The sequence below is a fragment of the Lolium rigidum genome, chromosome 4 (genome assembly GCF_022539505.1).
Source record: "Lolium rigidum isolate FL_2022 chromosome 4, APGP_CSIRO_Lrig_0.1, whole genome shotgun sequence".
NCBI classification, from domain to species: domain Eukaryota; kingdom Viridiplantae; phylum Streptophyta; class Magnoliopsida; order Poales; family Poaceae; genus Lolium; species Lolium rigidum.
Window position 1 is genome coordinate 58,266,410 of NC_061511.1, and position 11,944 is coordinate 58,278,353.

At 38.5% G+C, this 11,944-nt stretch overlaps 1 protein-coding gene across 1 annotated transcript; it reads right to left on the reverse strand.

Annotated features, from left to right (window-relative positions):
* Positions 1–2,531: 2,531 nt before the first annotated feature.
* Positions 2,532–5,377, reverse strand: LOC124708911. The gene is made up of 5 exons (XM_047240548.1): positions 5,115–5,377; positions 3,837–4,032; positions 3,499–3,709; positions 2,719–2,861; positions 2,532–2,634 (listed from the first exon to the last, which is right to left on the reverse strand). Coding segments are annotated over exons 1-5 (600 nt in total). The 5' UTR covers positions 5,117–5,377; the 3' UTR covers positions 2,532–2,586.
* Positions 5,378–11,944: the final 6,567 nt, after the last annotated feature.

Sequence of the window (11,944 nt, forward strand, 5' to 3'; positions counted from 1 at the left end):
ATGAATTTCCTTGACAGAGCCGCACATTTCATGGTGAATGACAAGTTGTGTGTGGGCATTCTGAGTTGTGTTCTCTGCATCTTTGGGTTGACACTTATCATCTTCCATGCGATGAGAGAACCCCGAGCTCGATGGAGGAGATTTGGCTTTCGGCAATATTGTATTCAAGATGCTCTACAAATAAGAGGACTACAAGCAAAGACTAGGTCTGCTGCGAAAATTGGGTCCAAGAGTTCATGCATTATGTATGAGTCTGAAGAGATTAAGAGAATCCAGACTTTGCATGACATGCTTTTTGGGCGATTCTCGTCCATATACGAATCACTTCCTAAGCCTATAGAACTACGTATAATGAAGCCTGAAAATAAATCAAGAAGCTATTTGATCCGATGACATCAAATCTACTCAGGGCTGGTCCTGACATTTGATGGGCCCGGGGCAAGACTCGAATTTGGGGCCCTAGAAGCACCTAAACCGTAAAAAAATGTATTGATATCACTAGTAAATTAGTTAGTACTTAAGGTGCATACAGAAACCATATTGATATGAAGTAAAATATACATATTGAATTATTATTTTCTAACATTTCTAGATGTAAAGTCACTCATTGTGGTATGCTAATATAACGCGTGGGACCATGTTGTCGTGGTTGTCGCGGGCATAGCGCGGCTCTTTTTTTTGACAACTTGGCTTCTCGCCTCTCGGCGTGGTCATCTTAGAGTTGGCAATGGATCGTCTCTAGCTCATGTCAAGGAACAGTCAAATGGTGATGCACATAATGAACATTATATTGACACTTGGGACTCGTATCTAACCATTGTCTTGAACTTTCACGTTTTTAACTGACAAAATAAATGACCACGTGACGGGAAAAAACTAAGTCGATTGTATGTGACATTTCCTCTGTTAATGTCTTGGACATGGTCGAGCCAACTGGTCCCACCCCACCTTTTATAGGTTATAATTGTCAATTTTCCACTACCAAAGTAACTTCTGAATAACATTACATGATCCTAAATATGGCAACCTACCCGCAAAAAATGGCAACCTACGGCGACAGCTTGAAGCAAAATGTATTTGTCTCTAGCTTTTCATGTTTGATTGTTTTGCAACATATACGTAGGTACTTTTCATGTTTGTATTTGTCTCTAGCTTTTCTAGCAAAATGTATTCCGCTGCATACTTATTTTGCAACCTACGGCGACAGCTTTGGCCTGAATCTACTTCACCTATAAGTTATGTTGTATCATTAGTTTCTTTATGTATTTTCGAACTATAGAGAATTTGAGATTGTTTTTGTAAGTTACCTCATTGGTCAACTATTGTTCCTTTTTCTCTTTGCATTTCTTTATAAATTATATCTTTATTTGAGATTGTTTTTTTGTAAATTACCTCATTCTACCTTAAATGGCTCATCAAAATGGTCAACTTGGCTAGAATTTGTATACATGTACATGTCGAAGTCAAATTTCAATTTTCTGAATATGTATGTATGTATATTTACATGTATTAAGCTTTACACGTGTGACTACAAAAATATATGTATATAACCGGGGCAACGCACAGGCATTTAACTAGTGCTAGTAATTCTCAAGAATTAGCTCTACCAATTGTTGAGCAACCCATTGAAAATTTAGATGAAAACAATAACAATGCTAGTGGTCATGAAAATTTAGGTGTGGACGATAATGCTATGAGTAAGCATGAAAATTTAGATGAAGATGATAATAACGTAAGTAATCATGAACCAGAACAACAACCTTTTACCAAAAATATTTATGATCTATAAAATTGAGACAACTTAGATGATAAACCAAGGTCGGCTCATTAAAATCTACATCTGATTAAACATATATCACTCTTATCTTGATATTTCACAACTGTGTGCCTTCTGATATTTTTTGCAGCTGCCTTCTTTTGGTTTCTTAGTACCAACACAATGATATTATGCAAATTATGTCTATAATAACTTCAACTCTGTCACAGCTTGCGATAAATGCAAGGGACTGACTCCTGCCACTTCCATTGTAGTACCGTTCTCAGACTCCACTCTAGCACCTTACTTGGTTTTGTCTCACCAGAAAACATGATGGATCAAGACCCTAAGTGAAATAAATATAGAAACAATGAATAATCAAATCAAACATCATACTACTATAGCGAAAATTCAATTCGGCTCCTGGGTGCATATGCTCCCTCTACGAAAAAAACTGAAGTTTTAAAAAAATTGACAAAACAAATCTACATGTATCTTTACAATATAGTTCATCAAGTTTCGCAACAAATAACCCCGATAAGTTTTATAGTCTATGTAAAGAAGAGAAAAGGAATCGAGTGAAAAGTCTTATTTTTAGCACCAAATTTTGTCTTTTTTACACACGTCATACTACAAGTCAATTTATCGTGAAACGACTTTGTAAGCGCGTACCACGTGAAGATGTATGTGCGTTTCTTTTGTTTCAATTTTATAACATTTTAAAATATATCTAAGATGCATTTTTAAAATAAAGGGAGCATATGCTCCCATGTGCCAAAATATCACTCCCCTATACTATAGATGTTACTAATACCAAACAAGATGTGTCATTACAATACCTCGTACATACTTCTAGCAGACATCTCCTCTGCTTCCAGCTGTGAAGACAAGCAGCAGTCAACAATGAATGAAGCAGCACAATAAATGTTAAGTACTACTTGCCAGGAAATCATCCTACTTACTTCAGAAGGAGTATATCCCAAATTTTCCTCTGGTCCATCACAACAAAACATGCCCCTCGAGCGACAATCTTCAAAGCGACCACCACTGTACGAATCAGCCTTGGGGTGATAAACATCACTCAAACAAGCATAGCAACCTCTTGCTGAAAAATAAGTGCAATGAAACATAGGCACACATACAGATAATAATAGTTGAAGGTAATAAAACACAAGCATGCGGTCATTACACATGGCTGTGCACAAACCAGTTTGAGATATTACAAATGTATAAAGTTTAAACATCATGTGGGGCCTATATAGCCACTACAAGGCTTCACAACAGGGGCAGCTAGCTCAGAGGAGGTGCCAAAGCACATACGTAGGTACATACATAAAAGTGACGTTTTGGATACACACGGTCTTCATTCCACACGTAGTTCCCATTGCAAAATAAGTACGTATAACGACCAACAAATGATATAATACTATGGAACTTCCTGAGACAAATCTGTGCATATGATTTTGAAGTTCTAAATCTAAATGTTTAGAACATACTGGTGGTGTTCAAATGTAACTTTTTTGTGTGTACTGGAGAGAGTATTTGACTGCTCCTAATGTTGCTACGGCCATTACGCCAGGCAATCGGATGTATCAGTAGATTAGACATTTCAGGCCACACATCAAGCATAATGAATTAGGTAACACAAAGGGGCAAACAAATCAGTTGATGTAGGAATCATACGTTTGAGCCGGAGAATACATCACAAAACTCACCCAAGTTAGGATAAGTGTATAGAATACCTTCTGAAGGATTAACCCTGCAGATACAGCTGACGACCAACTCATTACGCCCTCTTTCCACAAGTTCAGCAAAAAATAATAGATTGTCAAGGCCAGAGTCATCAGATCCTTTTGTATTTGCTGTGAAGTTGATATGATAGTAAATCCCCTTAATATCAGCATCATGAAAATACCGGTAGCGCCCAACACATGGAAGCTCATATGCAAGATCCTTGAATAAGAAGAATAGATCTGATCAGCAATGGATTGCTAGATGAATGGTTAAGATGGTAAAACCCAGTGCGGCCCAGGTAGGCAGCAGGACGGCTGAGGGCAGGAGGGAGGGAAAAGGAGCAAACCCCTGAAAGATTGTGATCGTCATTGTACTTGTCCATCAAAGCTTTAACCAGCTGGAGCATCGAACATCGTCTTTCATCAAGTGGCAGTGTTCTCAAATGACTCTTCCTTGTGCCATCAGGCCAGTGAATGTCTCGCCATATAGCCATCTCCAGTGTGCACTTATTCTCTTGAGAAACCAAATCCTGCTCCCTGTGCCTAGTTTAGATTAGACAAATCAATATGGTAAGCAGACTGTACTTAACTTGCTCATTCTGACATGCTATCAGCAAGACATAGGGTGGGAATGAATTAGTTTAGCGAGTACATTAGATTTAATGATCATGATGTTTTGGTGAGATCATTGGTCTCGCTTAATGCCTTGATCAAAGCGTAGCATGGTTTATTTTCACCTCAGTAAACAGTTTTTGGTCTTCACTAGCAGTGGTCTAAGAACGGTTATAGTGAACAGAGGGGGTAGTTCACGGTAGCTAAGTTGCATAGGACAGGCATAAGTGAAGATGTCATGTTTTACAAACAGATTGGCGATGCCGGAATATATCCAGTATAGCAAATATGAACACAATACAAATTAAATTAGGGCGGGAAAAGTTTAATACTGAATTTTGTGTACAGCCCCACTGAGGAAAAAACACAACAGAGGGGCGAGAATAAGATGAGCCAACCCGCTGATGTGGCTGTGCTTGGTCACGTAGTAAACAGCAAAAACATATAAAGATGAATGGCTCACATGCCTAGAAGTTCACTGCCTCCTTTTAACAAGGCACCCATCTTCCATTTTCAGAACCTAATTAGCTGTGTCTGTGACACTATTCTGGCTATCGACCGTTGTGAAGACATGAGAAGACTATTGTGTGGGTGTGCCTTGCTAAAAATCGAGCATGCTGTACAAATTAAATACATATAAAACCTAGAATACAAAGTTCTTCGCATCACGTATCTACGCGTTTCATTGAGTTTCATCTGTTCTTATGATTGTGCAGTATTTGAAAATAAATTGCTAACAGATAAAGGTACAAAATATTTCTGTAACTTTGCATGGTCCCATGGCAGGAATTTGGTCCTATGACAGGAATTTAAAAATAAATGTATGCTAGTATTTTCTTTGCTTTCAACTTGACATGTTTTCTATACTCGGAACTTGGGGCCATCTGTTTTCCCATGACTCATAATGTAAAAATTGTTCCATGGCCTAAATCATGGAAGCATTATAAAAGCATTTGAACACAAAACGGAGAAGTAAACCAATGATAATCTAGATCAAAGCTGAGTAACTTTACATTTTTGGATCCAGATGGCGAAAAAGATAGCGATCGATGGCCTCGGAGACTTCGTCTAGGTTGTGAGATGGCCCACCCACATGAGGATATGTGTGGAAAAATCCCGCGTGATCAACTCTGGTGTAGAAATCAAGTCCCCATGTACACTCTGGCCGAAGCCAAATGGTGTCCTGCTTATAGGATGAGGAAGTGGCAGTTATGGACAAGTCATCCAATCTTGTAGTGTCGGCGACATCCGATTGTTGCAGAGGTTTTGCATCCCCCTCAAGCCTGAATTGGAACAAGCAAGACTGATGAGCAGACAAACGATTATCTGAATTGTAAAAGTTTTTCTCTTTTAGAAGTAGAAAGATCAGAAATCATCTACCGGTAACTTGCGGCATGAATCCGACAGAAATATATGAGTAACTATACGAGGGGGAAAATTCCTTTCCCAACCCCACGACTAGGAGTAATCAATCCCCACACATCGATGAACAGAGCTATTTGATTTCGACTAGATCAGAAACAGAAACGGATGATGGCGATCGAGAGGGGCATACCGTTTCACGACTTGTAGCAAGAGTCTGTGCATGTGCCGGAGATGAATGCCTACAGAACCATAATCCGTGAGGTACTTCCCATCCCTATCTACGAATACAACAATCACTGGGCCGGGGTAGGATCGTAGTGCGGCGAGTCGGTCGCGGCTGCTTCCCCTCGGAGGGGAAACGATCAATTTGCCTTGCCCGCAACATTGGATGGAGCAGATCCGTCGCTCGTCGGCTCTGGGGAAATCGAAGTGTACCATCTGGTGAACCAAAAAGGGACACGGAGGGTACATGTTTTCGCGGTGGCGGTGGCGGTTACAGTGGCGGCGAGGGATTGAGGAGGGCAAAAAAAAAAACGAGAACAAAATCAAAACAAAATTTCGTACATCAAGAAAACCAATCGTTCGATCGGAGGCCACCAACAAAAAACATGATTGGATCGTCGTCCGCCTCTGTTGGCGAAAACCTGGACGTCCAGTGCCTAGGAGTCCTATATCCCCACAATCCTGGGAGTCCTATATCCCCCACTATCCTATACTACAATTAAGCTGAGGATCCTATAAGTCGTCGTTTTATTGGTTTCCCTTTATGGCATCATCTTGATATTCGGGCTTTCGTTCGACGACGAGATCTCCTCCCTGACGTAAATGGTGGTGTTGAAAGATCACAACCCGCTGCGTATGGACCTTTAGATCTTGCTTCGCCAGATCGATTTTGGTTCTTTTCTCTTTGTTACTACGAGGAGGATTATCCTCACAGTTTTTGTCTCGGCTACTACGTCCTCAATAATGGTGATTCGTACTTTTGGCTCTCCATCGATGTCGATAAGGCTAGTCTGCTGTTATTCCCTGACATACTGGTGTTGATACTCTTGTCGATGTTGAATGACTGCTTTAATGGTTACGTACGTGCACACAACCTTGACATTGCGGCTCAAATTAAAATTATGGGAGAACCTTCGTCGGTATTTACAGGTTTATAGTTCGTTATCTATCTTCGGCTGCCTTCAAAAGAGTACAAATTTGTGTTCTGGAAGAACAAAAAATCTGAAGATCTCGAAGATTTGTTAGTATCTTTTAGATTTTATTTTGTAATCATTGGAGACAGCTCGTGTATCTCTACCATGTACTATTTATTACTACGAATATATGTGGTACTGATTGTCAAAAAAAACCTGAGGATCAACACTGAAACACGATGCCACATAAAAAAAGAAAGCGACCAAACGGACCACTCCGCCCACGATCCCCATTATTACGTAGCTCCATCGATTCATCGCTCCGCCGAACCAAACGTCCCTTCCTGCCGCGGATCCGTTCTATGCTATGTGGGAAGCGCCGTGATTAGAAAGGAAAATTGGTTTTTTACCCAAAAGTTTACCAACCTTGGATTATCTACCCAAAGTTGATTGGACATTGGCAAATACCCATTAGGGATCTGAAAGCAGAAAAAAAAAATACATGAAGCCCCTAGTTAAAGATGATCATTAAACATATCGATGGGTTAACATTCATGTCACCCACCATTGCCGCCGGCCTGGCTTGTCCGTCCAAGTATGGCCTATGGCTGAAGTAATATGAATCAGGTCACAACAGAAGCAATATGAATCAAGAGCCGGCTAACATATACGGGCCAACATTGCACAGCTTATTGAAGCTACCGGTCGTACGAGCCAATCAAAAAGAGTTGAATTAAGATGGACATACAGACGGGCGACGCTGGGCTGACAGCAACAACAGTGCACGAGCGGACGGCACCGTCGGGCGTCTCGGATGGCGTCTTCACTCGACGGACGCCGTGACATTGATCTGCCGGCGGCAACGGTTGGAGACGATCTGGCGTACGTGTTAGCTGCTTGCGATCTTATCTCTTTTTTGCATTGTCTAAAATGGGTGGGCAGTCAGCAGGTCGCGACATTGATAGACGCATTGAAATATGTAGTACCGAAGCAATCTATCTATTATATACTAAAAGCAAGATACGGAGGTCTAAAATAGAGATACTGCGTTGATCCACATCATCATAATTATTTTAACCGTTAGATCTGTAATTTTAATGGACAAGAATTTAAAAAATTACGTACATGTACCAACATACATTTAATAGACTTACACGTTTGACACCTACGTGCATCCATAGAAAAAAAAGGCTCAAGACATTACACATAAAGCACCAGGCTTTTAAAAAAACACCATCACGTATTGACATGGAAAGGGAAACTGCAATTTCCTTTCCTGTTAGGATACTATAAGCACCCGTCACGTTATTTTTTGAACCTTTCTAGCACATCACCCTTATTGCATGTCAAAGGAAAAAAATTTATCGTACATCTACCAGCATATATTTAATAGACATACACTTCTAGCACCTACTCCCTCCGTTCTCTTTTAATTGACTTAGATTTAGTACAACTTTGTACTAAATTTGAGTCAATTAAAAAAGAACGGAGGGAGTATGTGCGTACATAGAAAAAAGAAGTCTTGAGAAATTACACATAAAGCACCAGTACCTATTAGGCTGTTACCCTCAAGAAAAAAATACCATCAGATATTAGACATGGAAGGGAAAATTGCAATTTCCTTTCCTGGTTTTTTTTTGAGAGAATGTGGTCTTTATTGATCAAGAAACATCATTACAAAGTTCGTCCCGGATGAAACCCGGGATAACACCTACTGAAATATTACAAACCAAATGCTCAAAACAACGAGCCAATTTGTGTGCTACCACATTCACATCACGACTAGCGAATTTAAACGAACAGGACTCAAAATCCGTCGCTAAGGTTTTGATATCAGCAATAACTGAGCCCAATTAGAATTCTATAAGCATCGTCATCTTATTTTTTGAAGTTTTCTAAGCACATCACGCTTATTGCATGTCGAAGGAAAAAATAAAATTAGCTTCCGATTAATTAGAATTTTATTCCAAACTAATTTTAGTAATTTAGCGGTAAACAGTTATAAATTTTAATCAAAATGTAGAATGGCTAAAATATACAAATCCAATATCACTACTGCAGAAATGTTTAGGAAAAATAAACTGATCAATATGCAGTTATCCACGTATGGGAAACCAGCTATATCTGATCTTCGTTAGCCTTTCACTCCGCGCTCTTTTAGAAAATCAGACAGATGACCCCATACATGTTGTTTGGAATCTAACAAAGTGGTTCAAACAAAATAATTTACAATCTTAGAATAGAAGTCATAATATCATATCTATCTTTGTATTTAGCTAGACTATAGAACTTTATATAAGGTAATGTCAATATCTTTGAAATAACAAAATAATAACAATATTTTCGACTAGCACATATAACTAACGTCGAACTAATATTGCTGCGGGAAATTTTCGGAAAAAACGAACAGCTCAATATGCGGTTATCCACGAACGGAAAAAACCCAGCTGTATCTGATCTTTGTTAACCTTTCACTAAGCGCTCTTTTAGAAAAGAAGAAAAGCAGACAGATGGTACAACATAGGTTGATCACTGAAATATGAATGTACGTTCTTTCAAATCTAACAAAGTGATTCAAACAAAATAATTTACATTCTTAGAATAGAAGTCATAATAGTACATCTATCTTTGTATTTAGCTAGACTATAGAATTTTGTATAAGGTAATGTCAATATCTTTGAAATAATTTATACTATCATGGATATGCAATCACGTTGTGTAGATATACAATCTAAGTTATTTTAAATTTGTGGGCACATGATTATTACATAATTTTCAAAATAACAGAATAATAGCAATATTTTCGACTAGCACATATAACTAACCTCGAAAGGGAGTAAATGAGAGAATAATTTTTCAAATAATTTATGCTATCATGGATATTCAATCACGTTATGTGGATATACAATCTTTGTTATTTTAAATTTTTGGGCACATGATTATTACATAATTTTCAAAATATCACAATAATAACAATATTTTTGACTGGTACGTATAACTAACGCCGAAAGGGAGTAAATGAGAGAATAATTTTTTCACAAAGTAGCATAACAACACTTACAGTTTTCCTTGGTTTCCAATTAACAATGATAATTTTTTATATCATTCGAAGAATACAATTGGTTTGTGTGTCCCATTCGAAAAATCAAATATCATCTGCCATTGATTAGTGGATCCTAATGATTACTAAGAGCACACCATATGGATTAGAAATGTTAACCTCACATATGAGATGATGATCCTAATGATTACTAGGATCACACCTTATGGATTAGAAGTGTTAACCTCACATAAAATATGATGATCCTAATGAGTACTAGGAGCACACCGGATGGATTAGAAGTGTTAACCTCACATAAGAGATGATGGCTTGCTCAGGTACAAAATTTAATTTTATGCAGTGTTTTATTATGATGTATTGACATATATGTTTATTCCCTGCCCAAAATAATATCACAAAATGATAACATATATTCCCTGTCCAATTGATAATAAATTTAGCTTTGCATTTAGATTATATGACTGTATATACAATGTGAATACCCGCATAATTGTAAATTTATTTCAATATTTTAATCATCACACAAAAAATGGCGCCCTCGCATTTGCGAGGGCCACGTTGCTAGTTTAATAAAAAGGTTATTTTTGTGTAAATCGACCAGCAGGCGAGCCCCTGCGTTCCTGCCTCGTGCCTTGGAGCGGCGTGTGGTCTGATGCAGGCCGACAACTGGAGGAGCCATCACCACTGACGTCGGGCAAGCTAGGCACCAGCTTGGGGGGCAGGATTTCTCTCATCAGTAGTAACAACGCGTGAAGACAAGACACTTGCCGGAGAAGTTTCGCCCCGAGATGCAGAACAAGTACGGCTGTGGCTTGTCATGCAGAGTTCGGCAACATGCATGCTCTAGCTCTGGTAGTCGATTGGTAATTCCAGGTGTCTCCTATTCCCATATTTTTTGTGCCAAAAAATATAACAAACAAGGCATAAAATATGACAAAGGAGTATGTTCGACAACGTTCATGCTCTAGCTCTGGTAGTCGATTGATAATTCTAAGACAGAGGCGTATATGATGTACATTTTTTCATAGGTCAGCCTGCTCAATATAAAAGACCTGGGATATAGGCGGAGATATGAAGTCATTGGTCCTCGAGTGGGTCAATAGCTAAGTATCCGTTGGTTATGAGCTTAGTCCTCGGGTAGGTCAGAAGCTTTGATAGCTTTATCAAATGTTGATATTTTTGTCCTTTTCTTTTAGAAGATTTTTTTATTAATTTTATGACCTCTGTATTCATGTAATACACCTAGACACCAGATAAAATATTGTTACAAGGTTCAACAAATAAGATGATAAGTCATATTTCTATTAAAGAACAGCATGCCCCAGTAAATTCTTAAAAATCATCAGAACGTTATTTTGTGCTGCACATTTTTGTGATTATGCCCCAGTATGTTAGCTAACTTTCGTTAGTTTAGCATTTTTCGATTTGAGCAACATAACTATTTCTTTAATTTCGTTCTCTGTCTGCTGGTCTGTTTTGACAGATTTCTGCCATGTTTTGCTTTTACGTCTTATGCTTCGTCTTTTTGAGTTATTTTGTGAAAAAGAGCTTTGGGAAGAAGTAGCTACAGTAGCATATGTTAAAATGAGTGTTTGATATGTGCCATTACTTAAGCCTTGCTGGTTTGCTATATTTTTATTTGCACTAATGTTGCTAATCAATTGTGCTGAGTTTTGTGTGAAGGAAGTTTCAAGTGTAGGGGGAGAAGAATGATGCAATAAGATGAAGCATGGACAAGATCTCAAGCTTGGGGATGTCCCCTGGACCCCCCAAGAAATATCCAAGAAATACAAGCGTCAAAGTTTGGGGATTCCCAAGGCATCCTCTCTTCATCAACAAAAAGTACCAGGTCATTTTTCAACAGGCTATATTTTTATTCCTTCATGTGATATGTGTTATCCTTGGAGCGTCTTTACTTTTTGCTGTGTTTTTACTTTCAATAAAGTTGGATCCCATCATTCATGTTTACTTCGGAGTGAGACACACTCCACCGCTTTGCATATTTACTTTGGAGTGAGACACGCTTCCGCTGTTTTGCATGTTTATTTTGGAGTGAGACACGCTCCACTGTTATGCATTTTGCGTTGGAGAGAGACACGCTCCACTTTTAAATTTATTTGAGTTTCAATAGCTCTCCGGACATTTACTTGTTTATACACAAATGATACATTCCTCTCTGCTTCAGATCAACAAATGTTTACTGCATATATATTTTATCCTTGAATGATTTTCTAATCAATCTGTGGAATTGTTCTAGCAGTTGTCAATATCAAAGAAGAAT